The sequence below is a fragment of the Magallana gigas genome, chromosome 8 (assembly GCF_963853765.1).
Source record: "Magallana gigas chromosome 8, xbMagGiga1.1, whole genome shotgun sequence".
Classification (NCBI taxonomy): Eukaryota; Metazoa; Mollusca; class Bivalvia; order Ostreida; family Ostreidae; genus Magallana; species Magallana gigas.
In genome coordinates this window covers 17,645,486-17,668,707 of record NC_088860.1, presented here as the reverse complement: position 1 = coordinate 17,668,707, position 23,222 = coordinate 17,645,486, and the positions used below count along the sequence as shown (strand labels likewise).

Here is a 23,222-nt window from a genome sequence, read left to right as displayed (position 1 = left end):
AGTTCTAATTCTCTATTTTTTCTAATTATGCTATAGTATATTTTGATTTTACTATACTGAATCGGAGTCTGGGGATTTGCAATTTTTAGCAAGAAGATGTTCACAAAATATGCTTAGAAATACTGTTGGTTTGAAGCCGAATCATCTCTTATAGTGATACATTTTGGAATACACTATCGCCAAAATGTGCACATCAAAAATATTCGTCGGCATCGAAAGAAAATAATTATGCTGAAATGCTTAATTAAAGTCAATGATATAGAGTTCAATACGCGTCGCAAACTGGGATATTAACGAAAAAAAAAATCTAAAGGATTCTTAATTAAGAGCACTTGTACAGTTTTTAACTCGATATTCATTTTATTGTCTTGTCAATATATAAGCATATTATGCCTTTTCACTTATGGAAATATTTTGCATTATTAATCTTAAATTGTGATTTAAGTTCTATTGACACCCCTAGATTTTATATGATTAAAAAAACCTTAATTATAATATAGCTAGGTTTGATTTGATTGCAATTGCTATAAGCAGTGTGACACCCCTCCGACCCCTTCTCCTTATTACAATCATCAGAGAGAAGAGGCCAAGGGTGGTTTTATGAATCAAATAAATATGGAGTTTTAATTAAAGAACTAAGAAAGACGATGAAAAAGTATAAATAAAATATACGCACTAAGCTATATGAGTATATCGATATTAATATGGATGTTTATTTATTTAGAAAGTACAACTTTGGGCAATACAACCCATCAGTACATAATTATAATCCCTATAATTTACAAATGTGTATGACAATCTTGTGATATTTTCAATGATGAATTGTAGTTGTGGTATTGATCCCATAAAAGATTGTTAATCCATGTGATTATAATACTACAAAACGTATATGTATCTATACTTGGATAAATGTTTTATGCAGAGAAAACAGTTCCAGGGACTATGAAGTATTGTATAAAACTGTCTTGCATGCTGTAGCCTTTATGTTACAATTTTCTTTTGTCTGTCATTTGATTTCATTTTGACTGTATGCCAACATGGTGATGTCAATAAACCATTGAATTGAATTGAATATTATCACGGATAATTTCGATCTTTTTCCGTTTTTTAATTTTTTGACCCACTCCTTTTTGTTGTTTTTTTTTAACCAAAAAATATGACAACGATTCAATAATTAAATTTCAGGTGGATGGTTGGTAATTATTGTTTTACAGCAATTTACTCTATCATTTTTAATTCATTTTCATAATTCGATGATCTTTGTTTCATGAAGAAATTTTTTTCGTATTGTTATAAAAAAAACCCAAATAAATACTATTAAAGACAGTACAATGAACTGAATTTCAATAGACATATTATAAATACACAGTATTTGAAATGTTATGAGCAAGGGTTCGCTGTCATGCATCAATTATTTTTATATTCTGCTCTGTTTGCGGTGTTTGAGTATTCGAACAGGGACTAGTCTATAAATATATGCGACAACCCGAGACAAATTGTTCATTCATTATGACTACCTAGATCCTTCATAATAAAATGTGCCATTTTGAAGTCAGAAATTGCTTTTCCTGTAGTAATCCCCATGAAACACATCATTAAATATGCTACGTGTAGTAGGTTTATTGGTCTTGAATATTTTATGAACGAGTTACTTGAAATTTAAATTGAATGACCCGGAAGTTATTCTTTTGGCCAATCATAGAAGACCACGAGTTCTTTATTTTGTTTTCAAGAGAAGAAGAGTCGAGAAAAAAGTTGACGGACTAGGTTATCGATATTATTGTCATGTTTCTTTGAGTTTATCAAACATGATCGAAGAGAAAATTACGGATATGAATATAGGAGGAGTTGTCATATTTACCAAATCCCTCTTCATCTTTCTTTTACTTGATGTATACTTAAAAGGTATGTCTTGAATTTCCTCTGATCACAACTCGAGTTTTCTCTGTTATTTCGTTTGCATAAATCTACATTGATATTTAATTTGTTTTATTAAATCGGTCAGGATCATATGCTGTGAACAGCATGGAGGTAGAACAACATTTGGAGATGGGAAAGAAACTATTGGCTGCTGGGCAGCTGGCAGAAGCCCTTCAGCATTATCACTCAGCTGTTGGTAAGTGATAGTCTCTCCCCTCTCTTTTCTCTCTCATATGCGTTTGAAATTTTCTATTTAGCTTATTGTGTTTCTTAACATTTGTTCTATCTTCCTATCTTTATATCTCTCGCTCACATGCACTGTATGAATTTATTAATTGAGCATTTTATATGACCCCCCCCCCTCTCTTATTTTATTCAAGGTTTTTGATTTTTTATTCAGATGGAGACCCTAACAACTATTTGACATATTTTCGAAGAGCTACTGTTTTTCTAGCCATGGGAAAATCAAAATCTGCTCTGCCTGACTTAACTAAAGTCATAGAACTAAAACCAGATTTTACAGCTGTAAGTTTTAAAGAGTGTCAGCAGTTTATGGAAATAAATTAAAGTTTATTCATTCATTCATTTGCCTTCATCATCAGCATCATCATCATGATGCAATTTTAACTCTATTATCTTTATAACTTGCATTTTGCTAACATAATGATGTAATGTTTTTACTGTAAAGTTGGATGAGTTTGCTATAAACAGCATATTTTATAGATTCAAGAACTGTTATTTTATTATTTTATAGGCAAGAATACAACGAGCAAATGTATTGTTAAAACAAGGAAAACTAGATGATGCTGAAAAAGATTTTAAATCAGTGGTAAGTTTTCACAGATAATTTTCAGTTGACAATATTTAACCTGGCAGAGATATTTGGGCTGGCTCTTGAGCTCTCATTATTTAGACATAAAAATCTTTAAATGTCAATTCTCTTACAGTAATCATAATTGATATGAATTTTATTTAAAATTCCAACACAAAGTGTACATTCTCATACATCATGTAGATTGAGAGAGGCCCAAATGATGAAGCTCTATCACAACTAAATGCTATTGCTGAATTGAGGAGAGACATCAGTGAAGCCTACATGTATTTTGAACATGGTCAGCTGCCTACTGCTGTGGACATTTTAGGAAGGGTCATAGAGGTACAACTTTAATTAGAGACATGTTAGCGAAATAATGTCACAAGTGGCAGATTGTTGCCGTTGTGGTTACTCAACTTAATCAGTATTTGGTTTAAGCCCTGTAATAGCAAGGTTTTAGAAATAAAACAGGTTATTTAACATAAATTATTCTTTAAGATACTTTAAAAATTTTATTTGAAGGTTGATCAATTGATATTTGATTATCTAGGTACCTTGCACAGAACATGACAAAGATCTTATCAGATGATTTCAGCATAATTAGATTGGATTAAAACTACCTTTCATGCAGATTTTTACAAATGCATCAATTGTTTTAAATTTCAATAGAAATGCCCCTGGGATCCTAGTTTACATGAGACTAGAGCTGAATGCTACATACAGATGGGGGAATACTACAAGGCCATCAGTGACATCCGTCCTACCACTTCACTTCGCAGTGACAACAGACCTGCGTTCTACAAGATGAGCGACCTCTATTACAAGCTTGGAGAAGCAGAGGAGTCATTAATGTAAGTATATTTATCTTGATTAAAGCCTCAACAACCATTAAAATGTGGAGTTTTGTCGTCCATATAAATTTTTCAAGATAACATGTCATATACTTACATGTAATTGAATGATAAATCAGTTATGAAGTTATGAAAGAATTTTTTTAAAAAGATAACTACCGTATAGCAATTATTCTGAAATTTATTTTTTGTTTTGCAGTCAAATCAGGGAATGTTTAAAGCTTGACCCTGATGACAAGCAGTGTCAGCCCCATTATAAAAAGGTGAAGAAATTAGTCAAACAAATTAACGCTGCGCAAGAGGCCAAGGTCAATGGTCAGTACGACGAGTGCCTGAACAAAGCCAAGCAATTCATGAAGACTGAGCCAAACGAAGAGTTCTACCAGCTCAAAGGACAAGGCTACCTCTGCCATTGTAATGCAAAGGTATTTAACTCACTCGATAGAAATTTTAACCTAGTTTGAAGCACTAGTATTGTATACCTTTTAGTAATAAGTTAGTAGGAAAGGTTTGGATATGAATTTACTATACTTTATAATTGATAAGATTTACTTTAATTGCAGTTAATGAAACAAGGAATTTTATATACAATTTCAATATCTTTTATTGTATTCTTCTTTTACTCAGTTCAGTTCAGTTTATTTTCACTCAACACCATATAATGGTACAAGAGGTACATAAGAAGAACAAACATATTTACATATATACAATATAGTTGTAAAGTTCAAGAAAGTAAGTGGGGTGAACGAACAATATGATTAATTTTTGAAATAAAGAAACACAGTTTTCTTAATGTGATATAATCGACTGAAGACATGATTTCATAAAACTTTTTAGTGTTAGGAGAAGAACAGTAATATGTATCTAAAAACTGACTTCAAACTGACTACTCAAACGGTGAGCAAAATTATATTAAGAAAGCTAAGATAATTAGTGAGAGCAACTTTGGTATTTGATAGTTTTCCCTTTGGTTGATCCCTTTGTCAGAGGTATAATGATTTTCAGTGCCTTGTAATATGTTTGTTAACATTCATGAGGGATATTTTTAGGGTGGCCACATACAAGAAGCTTTAAGGATATGCAACAGGTTGCTGAACAAAAATCCAGAGAATGTAGAGGCTTTAATGGACAGAGCGGAAGCCTATTTGGCAAGTGAAAAATGGGAAGAAGGTACGGGTAGAGAATCAGTAAAATGGAGACTATAGATGACAATAAATGGAGACTCTAGATTACAATAAATATTTAAAAAGAGCGAATACAGAATAATTTAAATATAACAAACACAAATATAGCAAATTAGCAACTATAGCGAATGCATGTCCAGGCAATTGGCAAAGTTTTTATATAAACCTATACAAAATTGCTGTATATAACGAACTCAGCCATATTTACGGCTTAAACAAAGTAATTTTAAGACCTCTGTTGGCAACGTTTTAACATACTTTATCAAATATTATGCAAAAATTTATGAGAATTTACTTTGACACCCAAACATTTTCAGCCATCAATGACTTCCAAAAGGCATTAAATATGGAGGAAGGAAATCGAAGGGCTCAGGAGGGACTCAACAAAGCACAGAAATTGCTTAAACAATCACAAAAGAAGGACTATTACAAAATATTAGGAGTCAAAAGGTATGAAGAATCTTATTAATCAAATGTATTAAAGCTGAACACAATTTTCTAATATCTAAACATGTAAGTTTATCATGTAGTAGTTTTCCTAATTATATTGCCTTCTTACCCTGATTGCTCTTTGGCTTGTAGCTTTTTGATAAGAAAAAATATTTTCAAAATAGGCAGAAAATTTTAAGAGGTGTCTAAATGTTAAAAGTGGAAAGAAGATGTAAAAAGCATGTAGCTTATAATAAGTCACACTATAAAGACTTGCAATCACTCTGTTTTATTTAACACTTGTATCTTATAGAACTGCAAGAAAGAAAGAAATATTGAAAGCATATAGAAAGTTGGCAGCTATATGGCATCCTGACAAATACGATGGGGATGATAAGGCCAAAGCAGAGAAGATGTTCATAGATATCGCAGCAGCCAAAGAAGTCTTAACAGATCCAGGTCAGTTTGTTTTCCTGTTTTAATATTAACTACACAAGCAGTTCATGATCTCAGATATAGAGAATTTATTTATTTTCACAGACTTAATTCATGTTACATATACATGTACCTGACATTTTTTCAAAGAGCATCTTCAAATTTTATATTCATCTCTGTCAAAAGATAAATTATGAAAAAGGGAGATAACTTATATCTAATATGCATTCTTCTGTGATATAAAATTTCTTAGTTTGGTATTGTAACAGCTTTTGAATTTATATGTACCGGTATACTTCACACAATATACCAAGATACATATGCATTTATTGAAGATTAGAGATTCACCATGTTTTGTGGTTTTGTAGAAAAGCGACAGAAGTTTGACAATGGAGAAGATCCTCTCGATCCAGAACAACAGCAACATGGAGGTGGCGGCCCCTTCTGGCATGAAGGCTTTAATCCATTCGGAGGCGGAGGATTCAAATTCAAGTTCAACTTTAATTAACGAGGTGCCCATAATTTAGGACAGTTTACTGACAACTTAGAAATATTTATTGAAATTCCAAAATCTTGTGCTGTGAATGTGTTTGCCTTTTGGGGAAATGTAAATAGTGAGGATAACATCATTTATATATGAGGGTATGTTGGATCTCACACGTGTCATTTGATATCAGAGTCATTGATGTACACACAGTGTGCATTCATGTGTAAATGAATATATTGATAAATGCCGAGAGGGTTATATGTCTGTGATTAAGTGTGCTACAAGATTGCCCTAGTTTGTGATATATACTGTATGAATGTTTTGTTTTTGTGTTTGACTTTTTATGGATTAAGCATATGAAAAAGAGTTAAAATTCATGCATTACGATTTAAGAGGTTTTTGTATAAGAGAATCATTCAACTTGTTGAATTCTTATATTGTTGAGATGAATTGATTTTGTAGGTGTACACTAGGAACTTTAAGTTTCATTAAATATGTTTTAATGGGATATATAATATATTGAAACTTGTGAATCAGATGTGAAAGTTTTTAGGTTTAAATGTTTACACTAGCTATTCTTTTAATAAGTTTATGAATTATAGAAAAGAATTGTACGAATGAAATTTAAAAAAACACTGATAAAATTTCGGGTCCAACTTGGAACATTGCTTTTGGGTAAGCTTTATAGGGTCTATAGCAAATTTACGCAAGATATCTCAATCTGTTGAGGGAGCCTTTGAATGCATACTCAGTGTATTCAGTATTCAACCATATTTTTCTTCTCTTTTATGTTGTTTTTTGTTTGTTACTTGTTGAAGAAATCCAAAGTGAAATTGCATAGTAAAAATGACTAGAATCACACCAACCTTGACATCAGATGCTGAACTGTGACTGTGTATGGTTGTTTCTTTTATCAGAACATCAAGGCGCAATCAGTGTATGTGATAAAATGTTTATAGAGCTGATATCGACTCAGGGGGTGTATTATATCACAAGTTTTCTTCATCTATTTCCACCAGTTTTTACATTAAAAAATTCCTTCAATGTGTAGAATTATGTTGAAATGCATGTACATTTATTATATGCCAGTAAAAATGGAATTAAAAATTAAGATCTAGAAATTTATTTGATTTCCAAGATTTGGTAAATATTTAATTTACAGTAGATTTAATTATTATGTGTGTGAACTAAGATACGTCTTATTTAGTAACTACATGTACATGCAAAAAACTACATGTATATTTACATGTTTTGTGAATGATGAATTTAACATGTGAAACGTTTTGAAATTTGATAATGTCAGTACTTAGAAAATTTTAAGTGCAGGATAGAATAATAGTGTGATAAAAGTTTGAATTGAAATATTATAATGAAATGATTGACACTAAACTTGTCTATGCATCTGATAAATAAAAACGTGATTGTTTGTTTGTCCTGCAATACCATTGCTTCAGGCATTGGCTTCAATATGTCATCTCACTGAGAGAATTTATTGTTACTGATCAAGATGTTATAAAATATAATGCTTGTAATACAAAATTTTGTTTTCTTATTCATTTGTTTAGTTCTTACTCAGGATACCAACCATGTCGTGAAAAGGAATCACCTGAAACAGTTGTTTTGTGTTTACCAGAAAATTAATCCACACTGAAATTTTTTTTAAATATCATAGGTAATGAATTCTGGATGAAAACTTGTGGAAAGTACTTTCAAATACTAGTACATGTATTGATATCAAAGCTCAAGGAAGAGATAGATTTTACACAAAAATCTCATTTAATTTTGATCTTTGACATCAAGGTAATCACACTGTCCCACAGGTACTTTGAGTGTAAACTATGGGCCTGAAATGGCATAGAAGGGGAGAAAATATGTTGAGGGAATGATATTTACAAAGAACTCTGCCTTGACCTTGACCTAAAAACTTATGTTTCTTTGAAGTATGATTTACCTATGAGCACTTTGTCAGTCTTTGTGATTAAAGTATGACCAGATGAGGCAAAGCGGAGAGAAAAATGCTCTGGACTATGATTTTACTTCTGAATCATTACATAAAACTTTCCTATGGACAATTTGCATGTATGAGCCAGGTAGGGACAAGGGGAGTGAAAAATAGCTCAAGATCTGCTGTGACTTGAAACTCAGAACTAAACACTTAATTGAAGATCACTCCATGTCCTTTGCCTTGGTGTTAGAGTTGGCCCTTGGGGGAGAGCCAACAAAGATAGATTACTATAGGGTAACTTGGGTTCCAACATAGTAGGCCTAGGGTCCTGACATACATTTACATACCAAAACAAAAACTAAATTCTTGAAAAGATTTATTATAACTCTAATAAATAGATTAAAAAGAACAACTGTAAATGACTCAGTTCCTGCATATTAGTTTATAATGATACCGGTATATTGCACATGTTTTATCACAGTTCATTGTCATTGCTAACAACTCAGTGTCTCCATTGATCTGAGGGGTAGCACTGATACATGTATTACAGTCAAAACAGAAATGACAGGATGTACAACAGCCATAATCCTACGAGCACCACCAAAGCCACACCGGTGTAGTGCCACATCCCTGTGACTGGGACTTTAAGGACCGCCTCTTTAGCACCACTCCAGGCATTTGGCCCTTGCAGTCTCCACTGGTAGGTTCCACAAGACCCAAAGAGAAGTCTGATATGGTAAAGAGAAAAATGTTATCATTAATTATGTATTTCTCTGACAGTCTCAGAAAGGCATAATTATGTACTATTGCAGTATAGCAGAATTTAGGAAATAGCTTTAATTTGCTTAAGTTAAAAAGAAATTGAATTTAATCGTATGATGTTGACCTTGAAATATTTTTTTCTATGATAAGATAATCTCTACCTCCACGCTAGTGTTGGATTCTTTAGAAGCTCTGGCTTAGCACCAAACATGGATGTTATATCATCATTGTACAGAATAGGATCTTTCTGAATTGTATGTCTGTTGGAATGATAATACCTGGATCTCACTTTTTCCTACAGAAAAAATTCAGACACTTGTTTTAATACATGTAATTTACTTTTATGTAAATACCGGTATTTTAAAAAATAAGCAATTCCTGAAACTTAAGGTGGTTGGGGACATCTGTCAATATTAATGTGGATTAAAGTACATTATAATTAGAATACTTTCACCAGTTTAAAATTTTAAGATTGTTAGCTTTTAAAATAAAAATATTTGGAGAGGTAAAAATTGTAAAACCCCAAGTCGGATTCGAACTCAAGACTTACAGACTTGAATTCAGCTCTCTAACCCTCTGTGCTGTGCAGTAATTTAAGGTGACAATATTGGGAAAGAAACTTATACTCATATAATTACACTTCATTTTATTGTTTATTTTGATAAACAATACATCACAACATGAAGATGTCCCATACCACCTTAAACAATATTTTGAAAAGAAATCATGATACTCTACAACAGAAATAATATATTTTGTCTTGAGATGTGATAACTTACAGAATCTTTTAATCACTTACCTCATCCTCCCGTATGTCCTCCTTCATGGTAAGTGGTGTAGGCAGACTACAGCGCCCTCTGGCAAGCTCTGTGAACCACCTGGCCTGAATTTCAGACATGGACAGAAGTCCTCCTGACGCAGGCTGGGCAAAACCAATGAATGCCAAAGAATGGCCGATTTCTGGGTTAAAGACATTCTTGTAAAGCTGCAAAATATGAGATAGGAATTGATTCACATACTGTCAAACTGCCTATTTGTCTGCTTTTACAATACATACTCGCGCAAAAAGCAACCTCCCTTGCATTTTACATCACATTTTGCTAATTATCATTTTAAGTATTATTTTGGTTTAAACATTTGAATGTATCAGTATGTGCTAAAGAAAAATCAATTTATACAACATGTGGAACACCCTAAAAATAGCTATATATTAATTAAAGTAGTAGTTATATGTTTTAAGACATACTCTTATGGAATTTGAATCCTCATCTAAAATGGTTTTCTTTAGGTCCTCGCTCAAAAAGGGGAGATCAATCTTGTACCCTGTACACTTCACAATAACATCGAAGTCAGCTGATTGGCCATCCACAAATGTGACCTTCGATCCATCAATGCTCTGAAACACAGACAGCTAGTATCTAATGTAAACCACATTTCAGAAATATTTTTGGATATATAAACAATATAAGTTCATGCACTGGTATTCTTAATTTATACTGTGTTGATTTTGTTTTAGTATATGTGTGTATCTTCGAGATTCATATGCTCATCAGTCAGTCATTTAACTCTTTTTCTAATCAATAACTTTTTCAATATACATGTATGTACCAGGTTTCAGAATTCAATAAGAAATATACCTACATGCTTCATAAATTTGTGAATACATTATAGATAATGTTATTGTAATATGTAATGTGGGTTCAAACCACTGATAAGATTTTTTCTTATAAATGTTTCCCACATTTCTAAATAACTGAATCAAAATATGATTGATCAAAATGAATGAAAGCAATTGCTTCTAACTGTTTTCAAATATAATTTTCATCAAGCTAACCCTTATGTCTCAACACTTTGTCTGAAACCACTGTTTAACACCTATAATCTGAACTCTCTATTCTGAGCCTCTGCTCCTGGACTAGGTACTATGTATAAGTTTCAAATGGTCCACCCGCAGTAATTATGGGTCCCAGAAATGAAAGAATAAACCATATATCCTCTTCTGTACAAGCTCTTTACTCCTCTCCATCTACCAGCAGATTAACTCAGATGCACAGAAGCACTTCCTATTTAATATACATGTACTCTTTAATTCTGCTTAATCATGTTAGGGTCATTAAAATGCTTGAGAAAATGTACAACACCCAAGGAATAGCTTATGATTGACAATATCTGATTGACCCTGATGGCTGGCAACCCTCACAGATATATACACCATTTCAATGAGTTGGAAAAGGCAAATATAAAATCACACAATAAAGATATCCTCTACATTAAATATACATGTATGTAAACATGTACTTGCACTGATAGGTCTGATAGCTGAAGATTAGAGGCAAAATTAAAAAGCTATCTCCAAAGAGGCTACAGGTTTAAAATCATGCAAATAAAAAAATCATGAATAAACTAACGTGCAGTGAGATATACATGACTGGTATATACATAGTGTATCAACTGAATAAATAAAGCAATCTCAAATACAAAAGAGCCATTAGGTATAAATACTTTTTAAAAAAAAGTAATAAACTATACATGTGATTTCACCACCAACACACATGCTGTTAGAAAATAATATGGAGGCATTGTTATTAGTACGATAAAAACCAAAAACTGTTAATACTTCCATACTTCACAGGGCTGTTTGTTCTTATTTCCTGAAGTAGCAACAAAAAACAACATACATGTACACTGTATCAAAGAATTAGATCAATGCAGCATTTGTTTCCAAATTCTTATCACTGCAATGCAACATACATGTAATCTTATTGTTGCAAACCACGTACAGTATGTATTTGACACTTATCATATTTGGGTATAATGGAATAACTTATTTTAAACTAAAAAAGTAGACTGACTATATTTTAAAATTGAATACTAACATATAACTTATGCTCTACCTCAAACTTATCTCCTTTTAACTCAGCCGTAATTGATTCAAGTATCTCCTAATTGTGAAGAAATTACAAGGAACTGTATTACTATGAGCGGTACAGTATTCTGTAGATTCTTAATTAAACATGAGGAATTAATACCCACATAAAATTGCTAGAAGTACCCTTTGCGGATTTTAAAATCTTGCCATTATTTTCTAAGAGTTGAGAACTATAAGAAATAAGAAAAAATGTTCTGAGTTTGCAATTTTATATTTTCGCGATTTGATACAAAACAGCGGGATCGCAGAATTAAGTACTCGCGTAATATAAGGAATTAACCATGACAAAGTATTGTAAGTCTAGGTACCTGAACATTGGACACCACTCGGATGTCATGTCTCTGGATGTGATGGATCAAACAGGGACTGACCGTGGGCTGGGTCTGAAGGAGCCTCATCTTAGGGTTTAGGTTCCACCTACAATTCAATGGTAATAAGCCTTCTTATTGGTAAATCTTAATTCTCACATTCTCTGCTGACACCCTGAGAATATAACTACAGAAAAACATGCTATATGACAAAATGCCAGGGACAAACAATTTCCATTACACGTACATGTATTTTGTTTAATCCAATAAGTCTATGATACAATTCCTCAAACTTTACTTAATAATAAACAGGATCTCCATATGTAAAGTGTGATTTCATTATAAGCATATTCAATGCAACTATGTTTTACTGTACCATTAAAAAATGTAAAAAAGATATCTAAGTTTACCTTTTTGGAGGTCCAGAAATAAGTTTCACAATATTCTCAAATATTGCTGATCCCACCTTCCATGGGATGTAGAAGAAAGCTCTACATGCATACAAATCAGTTGGAAGTCCAAACAGATAGTTAGGAACTACCCAGGCTCCAGATCTTGTACTTATATAGACTGATTCACACCTGTACAAAAATCAAATAATCTGTTGTTCACTTTTTTAAATTTACTTAATGGGATGAAGTTATATGTAGCTCAACCCCATAACAAAATTTGCTAATAAGAAGAGTAAAAAGAACAATTATTAATAGTGATATGTATACATTTCATTCAATCTTAAATCATATATCAATTTTTTTTTATTCCAATCATTTTTGCAATTCACATACATGTACATCATATTACAACTTCAACCAAATTGATTGAACAAGGATAATCAAGAAGAATAGATATAGGAGTTTCAACTGTTTGATTGTTTACAACACAACTGAGTTTAAAACCCCTTTACACTGTGCTTCAAGGCCAGCAACTCTTACTAAAGACCATAGCTGTCTCACATTACTGGTTAGCTTGAAGATTAGAAATTGAAATGTGTTAAAACTTTGAACTTTTTTCTTTTTTAAGTATTTTGACTGGGAGATTTTTTTTTAGTTTTACAAAGAGTAATACATAAATAAAAAAAAAATTATCAATATTCAAAATTGTCCTAGATTATAGAGGCTAGGGATCCAGGCCATGTTCATGCAGAATACAGCTAGAATATTGATTTTACTTCTGAACAAATGCAAGGAAGAATTATACAAATTCATCTAACGGTAAATATGATGTGGAATTTAAATCATCAACTAAAATGAAAGTGGTTTTTACTGTGGCAAGATTAAAAAAGTGAGTAACAATCAAAGAAAAGTTTGTATTTGACCAGATAATCTAGCTTCTTCATGAACGTATGTGCCATTGTATTTCACCTGTTCAGGTTAGGATCAAACCTTCATGTATGTAACCTCACCTTCCTTGGCTAGCACAGTTGACAGCTACATCCACTGCACTGTTCCCTATTCCGATGATCAGGACTCTCTTACCCTCCATGCCATTATAGATTACATCCTTGTATTTCACACTGTGAATAATCTCTCCTTCAAGATGTAATAAAAAATTAAAAATGTTGTTTTGCTCTGCAGTGGTTTTGCAACAGTGACAAATTAATTTATACAATTGTATTTATCTGCATATTTACAAAGCAATTGTGTTTGAAAGGAATTTTACATCTCATAAATAATAAATACTGCTTCTTTTAAACCAATAATTTTGGAAATTAAAAGTATCATATTAAATCATATACAGACATATATAGGTGTATATATTATAAACATGTATATATACACTAGATACCTTTAAAAGTCTCTTCGCCCCTAAACTTTGGATCCACTGGACTAGCATGATGTCCAGTTGCAATGGCCACATATCGTGCTGTGATTATCTCCTCCTCTTCTGGAGATTTGACAGTTTTTCCATCATCTTCTACTCTCTGACAATGCACCTTCCATAAAGTGCCCTTCTCTGAAGATTCTATGTTTGAATCAACAGATTTTTAATCATATACCGGTATATACAAATACATTAAAGATAATGTGCAGCACCACTTGAAGAGTTAGAAATATGATTTTAAAAAAAATTAAAAAGTATGTTTTAAAAGTAGGTCAAATATAATACTGTTGAAGCAGAAATATTCGTTGAGGATTTAATTTCGTTATTTTCGTTGGCAGTATATATCAACAAAATTAAATCCATAACAAATTTTTAACCCGAGTATAAATAAATACAAAGAGATAACGATATGTCGAAATTAAATGCCAACAAAATTTTCTTCGGTGTAAAAACAACGAAATTTTGACCCAACGAAAATATGTGCTTCTACATTAACTAAAATAAATAACAGCAATAGTAACAATAGTAAGAGATGATATTTTAGTCTTCTTGCCATTCCATGTTTACCTGTTTTCTCCAATCCCTTCACTTTGGTAAAGAACTTGATGTGCTCCTGTAATTTGAAGTGAGCAGTGTAGTCCTTGATGTACTTTGCCATGTCCTTGTTGTGTGGATAGTCCGGAACATCATCCGGAAACGGAAAGTCTGAGAAGCAGTAGTTGTGCTTGGATACATTGCTAAAACATATTATCATAACTCATTAGTATACAAATACAGAAATCAAAATCTTTTTAAATTAAATATATAGTTGGTCTAGCAATTCACATCATAAGGGAGTGAGACTTTGTACATGTATTAATTTAAGGTATAATAGGCAATTCATGCAATCAACAAATGAGCAATCAAGTACTTTGCCATGATACAAAAAATTTGCAAACTATTTATCGATTAAGAGATTAACAACCTTACATCCTTAGTGTAATTACTGTATACAGAGAAATATTCACACCTGTTATATTTTCCCCCCTTTCGCCATCATTGTCAGCGGGCAAATTTAAGACTAGTCGAATTCCAATCTATCAAATTATCTCTCTTTAAACACAGATTTGCCACCGTTTGCAAGTGAAGAAGGGCAAAAATAACACAGGGCATAAATAATTCTATATACAGTAATTCTCATTATATTTTTGTTTTAATTACTAGTATGGATATATAGGACTCATAATCATATAGTTCAATCCCTGCAAGTGGATCAACCTTCTCATGAAACATAAAATGTTTAATCGTTTTATTCATTAAAAATTATACAGGGCAGTCAATCTCTTTGATTTAGGTCCAATAAACAGAGTCAATCATTCCCAATTAAAAACCTCCTGCATGACTGAAATTCCCAAATTCCTCATCTACAAATTCCCTATACAGTAAAACACGGTTATAATGAAGTGCCAGGGACGGGCAATTTCACTTCGTTATAAGCATACATGTAATTCGTTATATCTGTCAAGTTCACAACATATAATACAGTCACGGGAAATGAAAATCACTTAGTCGCTGTAAGTGTCAAGTCATTATAAGCGTGTTTGCTATAACTGTGCTTTACTGTACATGTATATCACAAATATTAGACTGGGTATATAAAAAATTGTAGTTAAGTAAAATTTGAGCTGTAAAACTTCAATTTTTAGAATATTCTCTGATATATAGAATGATATCTTTTGATATATAAGTATCTTAAATTTTCCCAATTTGACAAAAAAAGTCAATAATCTTCCAATTTGGGAGGGATCTCGCACTGAGTCCCTATGCCAAAAAGTGTTATGACAGCCCTGCTATACATGTATCAGTCATATTCATCATCCATGCAAGGCACATACTTTTTTTTAATTCAAATATGTGTAAAACCTAGCATCATGCATCAATTTAAATTTACCACTTTGATTTAAATCTGCTTCAAATGCTTAATCCATTTATAGTCATTTAGCTTTTTGAAAATGCAACATCTGAAAGCTGACTGACAGCTAGAGAATCAAATGCATTAATTCTATCCAACTCTGAATTAAGGTCAAGATCTAGTAAATGATTCCAGACTGTCTTTTTGGTGCTAAAACCATTATGACGTCATAATTGACTTGATGAATCTTTTCCTGTATTTTACGGCTTTCAAGGAATTATGTAGAAAATAAAAAAATATTTGGATATTCTATATATTATCACAGGAAAAGTAATCCCGGTACCTATATTCAATTTGACATCGTTTTAAAGAGGAGGTAAAGAGCTTGTTTAATGCCGTTTTTGGAGAGATTGTAGGCATTCTAGATATATTTCATTTGTCAAAATTGGACAAAACTCTGAGATTTGTTACTTTTATCCATCATATTTCACAGAAAATGGTTGTTTAAAACATGATTTTTCATTGTGTTTACCAAAAATTTAAGCCCCGGTACACCCTATAAAACAAAGATATTATTATGAAGCATCATAAAAAGAATTTATATCTTGAATTTCATAAACCTGTAGGCATTTTTCATTTACTAGATCTTGACCTTAAGATGGATATATACATGTATCTTCCTGTAAAATACTGAACATTAAAAAAAACTTCATTTATTCTGAGATGCTGAAGTCTAATTACAACGTACAAATTATTATATAGTACATATACATGTACATGTAGGCTATATACCCCCTCCCCTTATACATGTACATCCTGAATGGGCTATGTATTATATCCCTTTTAGCCATTTGGTGTCAACATGATTAAGATAATCTTCTTAATAGTCTTAGATGTAATCTTTGTTGCTGTACGTACGACATATATTTCAACAATCATGATAATTACAGTATAATAAATTATAGCATTTCAGCCGGACCCCATTTCAGCTAATTGATAAGAGAAAGAATAATGAAATATATGACATTACTGTACTTACATGTGAGTAAATCGCATAACGCCATAGTCATTTTCTCTGTAAGTCCAGAGTCCACCAATGTCGCCTGATCTCTCCAAAACTGTCACTTTAAATCCATCATCCAGGAGACATTTTGCTGCAGCAAGGCCTGAAATCCCTGCACCAATGACGACAACATCGACGGTGCTTTCTATAGGATTTGACGACATTGTCTTGTTCATTTAAAGTCAACCCACGAACCACATTCCAATGCTACTGTTGACTACGTGAAAAATCGAGCAGACAGCTTTTTAAAACACGTGCATTTGTTGCCCTTTGATATCCATTTCCGACTCTGCGCAGTCCTTGTATTTTTTGACGTCACTTCTTGTGTTCATCGAGTTACTGGCCGAGTTGACATCCATTCGGGTAGGTGCCTGTTTTGGGCGTTTACAAGCGCGGAGAACAAAAGGAAAATATTTTTCCTTTGAATATATTAAATACTTACAATGATTACAAATATCATGGGGAAAAAAATCCTATAGGAGATGAAAAATGAAATAAAATCCGTTTCATTTTCACGCACTGTCGTCATGATGGGTTATAAATTCTCCAAATTCCATTCATTAAATGATTATTACAAAATTCATAATACGAATGCTTTATTTATTTCGTTTTTATCTAGGTATTTTAGATGTGTTTTAACGTTTTATGTGTCCTTTATGAACGCGAAGTTTAAATAATCCAAATTTTCTCTGAACAAAATTGCAACCCGGAATAGGAATGCAGATTTGATAAAGTTTGCGCTTTCTCTGTTGTTTTATGTAGTTTTTCATATTTATTCATAACATGTTGCAACATTATTAAATGTGTTATAGATAGAATGCTCATTTCTTAAGTCATGCGACTTGCAGAGTGGACAGAGTTACTTGAAAATGAGTAAAATACGTGAATGAATCAGGGTTTTTTTTAACATCATGCAGACTCTATCTTACAACGCTTAACCCTTCTTTTGAATTAGGTAACAGCGTAGCAGTTTCTACCCTACTTCTTGTAGAAATCAGGCCATGCCCCTCTTTGGGAAATCCCAGAAGAGTCCTCAGGAACTAGTGAGATCTCTGAAGGAGGCTCTAGGGGCTGTAGTTAAAGGCCAGGCAGGAGAAAAGAAAGCTGACAAGGTGAGAATGCAATCAGAGATCAACTATCTCCTCAGTGAATTGTTGATCTGTAACAAATTTACAAAGATGATATCGTTTATGATAAAAGTGTAAGAATTTGTTACAAATTGAACATTCAAATTTTATTGTTTATTTGATAAAGATGTGTGAAACAGACTTGCAATGGCTATGGTATGATAAGTTCATCTGATCTATTTGATATCCTATATGACAACAAATATGATTTGATGTACTGTCTGCTTGGCTTTTGATCATGTTCATGTACCAGTAATTGCTAAAGTTCATTCACCCCAAACCCTTGAATGCTCACAGTTGCATCAACTTCTAAATTTGCAGCAATGTATTATGAAAAAATTGAATTGTTTTTTTAAAAATCATTTGTGTCATATAGTGTATGTCAATTTCAGCAATAGAATAAATTGTTTTAACCCCCCCCCCCCCCCCCCCAGCAGTTTACTATCATACTCAGTAATATAAATGATACACAGTCAAGTAGCAAGTTGCTGTGACATTGCGTGGTTATGTGATCGACTCAATCTAAATATGATAGCACTTCATTGCCATAAGGAAATATTTTTTATTAAATGAACCATGAGATACATTTATTTGTTATTATATCTTATTAAGTTATGCATGGTTATGTCCCTTTGATTTAGGCTACAGAAGATGTTTCCAAGAATCTGTCAGCCATCAAGACCATTCTGTATGGGGCTGGTGACCAGGAACCTCAATCTGAGCTTGTGGCTCAGCTCTCCCAGGAAATATACAACACCCACATATTGCTGACCCTCGTACAACAACTCCCGCGGATAGACTTTGAGGTAGGCTTGAGCATCGCCGGCTACCACTTTATACTATACTTATCATGATATATTAATGTGATACATCATATATAACAATATAGTTGTTAAGTATTAGATTTACTGATATCTATGTTGCCTACAGAGCAATATGGCATAAAGCAAATGTGTCATCTTTTTACAAAATCAATCAACAAACTATATCGTAGAGAAATAAAATTCAATTGCTTAAAACAAAACTTACAAATTATAACCAACTTCAATTAAAATTTCTTAATGTCTTTGATAATGTGTACCATGTAACTATTCTATAAAGTCAATGAAAATTAATTCATATTGTGTATCACAATACACATGTGACAATATGATATGGTATTGTGGGCCCTCACAATCAATACGATTGATATATTGTTACAACTCTACTTTGAGGTATTTTAAAAATCTTAAAATCCATTCATATCTTTAGTGGATACATGTATTTCTTATGAAGCCAAAAAATGATTTTGGATATAAATTTTTGAATTAAAAGAAAAGTGATAAAATTATGAAAAATGAATGAAAGTTTACAAAAAGAATTTAATTTCATAGGGCAGAAAAGATGTGGTTGCCATCTTCAACAACCTGTTGCGAAGACAAATTGGGTCTCGAACCCCCACAGTTGAATACATTGTTACCAAACAAGAGATTTTGTTTGATCTTATGAAGGGGTATGTATGTATATGTAATGCTATAATATTTGGGACAAAGTGAGCATTATGAAATATCCTTAATATATAGGTCAAGGTACTTACTTAATGGAGAAATGTATAACATTGATATGTGTGGTTTACATTTAATACTTTCACGTACCTGACCATGAAAGTTTTACTGTAGATATGAGAATCAGGAAATAGCTCTCAATTGTGGAATGATGTTGAGGGAATGCTGTCGATATGAAGCTCTTGCCAAAATAATGCTGTTCTCTCCCGAGTTCTACAGTTTCTTTGATTATGTGGAGGTTTCTACATTTGATATAGCCTCGGATGCATTTTCAACATTTAAGGTATGTGTCTAAAAATTTAAGGCTTTATAATTATGGTTATCTTGTCTTGATTTCTCGTCCCCAAAAATAATCTGTTAGTTACTGTTTTACTTGAATTCAAAAGAATCATCAGGCTCATTAATAGTGAAAAGATAAAGTAGTTTTTTTTCTATTTCAATTTTGATAGGAGCTGCTGGTGAAGCACAAAATGCTGTCTGCAGATTTCCTGGAGAACAACTATGAGAAAGTATTTACGTCCTACCAGAGATTGCTCAACTCCGAAAACTATGTCACTCGCCGTCAGGCCCTGAAGGTATGTGTTTTAGTCTGATTTTTTTATTGTACACAGATATCATTGTCACTAATAATGTGCTAATTATTTTTGTGTTAATTGTATCGCAGTTCATTTAATACCCTAGAGAAAACGGACAAATATCTTTGAAATATGCACTGTGCTTAGGGTGTTGGATAAAATTATGTGCATAGAGATTCAGGTATATATGTATTTTTTTCAACATCATATCCGATCATTTCTTTAAGATAATAGTTTCCTGTGATTTTTTCAGTTACTAGGAGAACTGTTGTTAGATCGTCATAATTTCACAACCATGACTCGATACATCAGCAACCCTGAAAATCTGAAACTGATGATGACCATGTTACGAGAAAAGAGTCGCAATATTCAATTTGAAGCCTTCCATGTTTTTAAGGTACTAATGTACAAAATACAGTAGCCTTTGCATATTTTAAACTGAAATTTTATGAATCTAAAACAACAATATTATCTACACCTTGATATTTTAACCTTTTGTTGCAAACAGTTTTAATGAGTGACAGTATACATGTATATCAATCACAAGGTAGCTATGAATGTATGTTTTAATGTAAAAGAAACAGTTTGATAATTATTATTATTTTCTAGATGAGTACATTATGTACAATTTCAAGCTTTATCAGAAGCTCCCATTTAGAAATAAAAATATTGAAAATATTCTGCAATAATTTGCAGTGTACATATTGGTTGTTAATATTTTTAAATATACACCAGATATTCACATACCATATTAATGTACATGTATTGTCAGGTTTGTTAATCACATGTACCTTTTGCAGGTGTTTGTAGCAAATCCAAACAAACCCAAGCCCATTCTCGACATACTGTTAAGGAATAAGGATAAACTTGTGGACTTTTTAACCAAATTTCACACTGAAAGATCAGATGACGAACAATTCAATGATGAGAAAGCATATCTTATAAAACAAATAAAAGAACTCAAAGCCGATGAAACAAGTACATCATAGTAGCAGGGCTTTTAGCTAACGATGGAGTCTAGCTTCAGAGGAACCTCAGTCACAAAGAAGTTTCTGCCCGTGTTACTAATATATGAAATAGTCACCTCCTCGAAACATCCGCAAGGAGCTTGCACACTTCTTTATACTGATCATTCAGGATTCGTAAAATTTCAAATGATGGTGATTCGCTTTGCTGTATGTACATATAGGATGCATAAAGGAATGTGATTCGTGCCCAAGACCTAATATCCCCAATTAAGTGTTCCATCAAGAGGACCGGACTCTTCTCAAGTGCTAGATCTTTGGTGCCAAGCTGTTCTATTTATTAAATTTTATAGAAAAAATTATTTGGAATGCTCTCTGCTTTGTTCTAATGGGTCAAGATTTAAAGCACTTGTTGTTTTCATTCCAATTTTCTTTACTAAAAATTGAATTATATCTTGTTCCTTTTGAGAAAGTCATACCTTCAAGGTTTTTATTTGTCAATTTTTTTTTATATTATTGATATATCCAGATCATATATAAAAAATAATTTTATCTAATAAAATCTTTCTATTCTTTATAATTCAAATACACTACAGTGATATTTCATATTAATTAAAAAAGATTTAGCGATACGATAAAGACTGCTTAACATTTTTTATGAAAAATAAAGTATGTTTTTCAATAATTGGCAAATAAATATGTGGCAGGCCTTGCAATCGTTCATGTATTACTTATCAGCACTTAATACCTCTCTGTTTGCTCATCTGTCAACACGGTAACTAGTCCAGGTTTTTACATTGTAAATCGAACGCACACAAATGATTCCTATTTCTATTTCTTAAAGTAAAGCATGGACAGTAATTCTAATATCAAGTCTTGTTAATTTTTTTTTCTCTTAAGACTCTTGAGTTCAGATGAAACTGGTGAATCATTATCCAAGGTCGCTTTATTTGACCAGAAGTGTACTTTTGTATGAGTAGATAGTTCTAATATTAACTGCATATTTAATTCCATTACTGTACTCATCGCTGTGTTATTTGTTTTCTTACTTTAGTGCTATAATTAAAGTACATGTATGTGTTTTTGCAAATGTATCTGAATTAGGTAGAGGTTTAAACCAATCATTTGGAAGTTGGATTTTTTTTCTCTTTTCATTATCAATTTTATAACCCCTGTCCTAAGGCAAATTACCCAGGCATTAAACTCTTTCATTTAAATTTGTGCACATCTTTGCAGGATTTTTTATTTTCTAAAATTGGTGGCAAATTGCTTGACATAATGCTACCGTTAGAATATTTAAAATTTTCTTTTAGCTGTTTAAAAAATGTCTAAATTTTATGACAAAAATATGTCATTGAATGTTCATCTGTGGGTATCTTTCCAGCTTTGAGAATTTCTTTTCTATATTGTCTTTTTTTTTTATTAGAATATATTTTATTTTACGTCATTAAGATGTATTTCCAGGTTTTTTTCCAGCATTCTGTTCCATACAACTGGAAGTTCCTTTCTAGTTGTGAATGTTTGTGGGATATTGATGGGGCTTTAGATGCATAATGTGATTATTGTGATGTTGGACTTGTATTTATCTGATACATTTATATGTATGACAAAAAAATTCAATGTAAATTTACTTTTTCGAATGCACAAAAATTATTAGATGTTAATGTGTATATGGACAAATGAGTTTGTATTGTATAGTGCAATTGATGTAATTGCAGAGTTAGGATCCATTAATTGAGATTAATTGAGAGAATAGGTTCATGTATCCCCCAAAAAAATTTCAACAATTATTTTGAAAAAAATTTCTTACAATTTTCTTTTAATGTCAAGAATAAAATTATTTTGAAACAAAATTTTAGAGAAACACTGTAAGGGCAACTTTAAAAAAAAAAAAATCAAATGAAGCTTTACTCACTTATTTGCAATATTTAAGAATATAGAATAGAATTTGACTTGATCAGTATATATACTATGTTAAAATAAGTCTGTTATAAATATTTTAAGTAAAAATGTCTTGTTGTCTTTTTTTGTGTGTTCAGTAGCACTAGACTGGATGCAGTCCTAGAGACCTGCAAATACATGTACTGGTACATGCATTTGGTTTCTTGACTGTAAGCTACATTGCCAATAAGAATTTCCTTGCACTAGATGATCAGGAGAAATATGATATCT

General features: G+C 32.1%; 3 protein-coding genes across 3 annotated transcripts; 2 read left to right on the top strand and 1 right to left on the bottom strand.

The window, feature by feature from the left end:
• The first annotated feature begins 1,710 nt into the window (after positions 1-1,710).
• On the top strand, positions 1,711-6,507 carry LOC105330898 (dnaJ homolog subfamily C member 3). Its single transcript, XM_011432835.4, has 11 exons — positions 1,711-1,905; positions 2,006-2,116; positions 2,321-2,445; positions 2,675-2,749; positions 2,936-3,076; positions 3,404-3,585; positions 3,785-4,010; positions 4,635-4,755; positions 5,087-5,219; positions 5,512-5,657; positions 6,002-6,507. Exons 1-11 carry the CDS (start codon positions 1,809-1,811, stop codon positions 6,139-6,141), a joined length of 1,497 nt encoding a protein of 498 aa, XP_011431137.4. The 5' UTR covers positions 1,711-1,808; the 3' UTR covers positions 6,142-6,507.
• Positions 6,508-8,444: 1,937 nt separating this feature from the next.
• On the bottom strand, positions 8,445-17,015 carry LOC105330880 (flavin-containing monooxygenase 5). The gene is made up of 10 exons (XM_011432813.4): positions 16,816-17,015; positions 14,453-14,622; positions 13,850-14,026; positions 13,467-13,593; positions 12,475-12,645; positions 12,065-12,173; positions 10,074-10,223; positions 9,627-9,812; positions 8,989-9,122; positions 8,445-8,793 (listed from the first exon to the last, which is right to left on the bottom strand). The coding sequence occupies exons 1-10, from the start codon at positions 17,013-17,015 to the stop codon at positions 8,616-8,618; spliced, it is 1,602 nt and encodes a 533-aa protein (XP_011431115.3). The 3' UTR covers positions 8,445-8,615.
• A 47-nt stretch (positions 17,016-17,062) lies between these two features.
• LOC105330889 (protein Mo25) lies at positions 17,063-23,060 on the top strand. The gene is made up of 8 exons (XM_011432826.4): positions 17,063-17,202; positions 17,795-17,951; positions 18,608-18,772; positions 19,340-19,458; positions 19,625-19,793; positions 19,960-20,085; positions 20,339-20,482; positions 20,886-23,060. The coding sequence occupies exons 2-8, from the start codon at positions 17,841-17,843 to the stop codon at positions 21,072-21,074; spliced, it is 1,023 nt and encodes a 340-aa protein (XP_011431128.1). The 5' UTR covers positions 17,063-17,202; positions 17,795-17,840; the 3' UTR covers positions 21,075-23,060.
• The last annotated feature ends 162 nt before the right edge of the window (positions 23,061-23,222 follow it).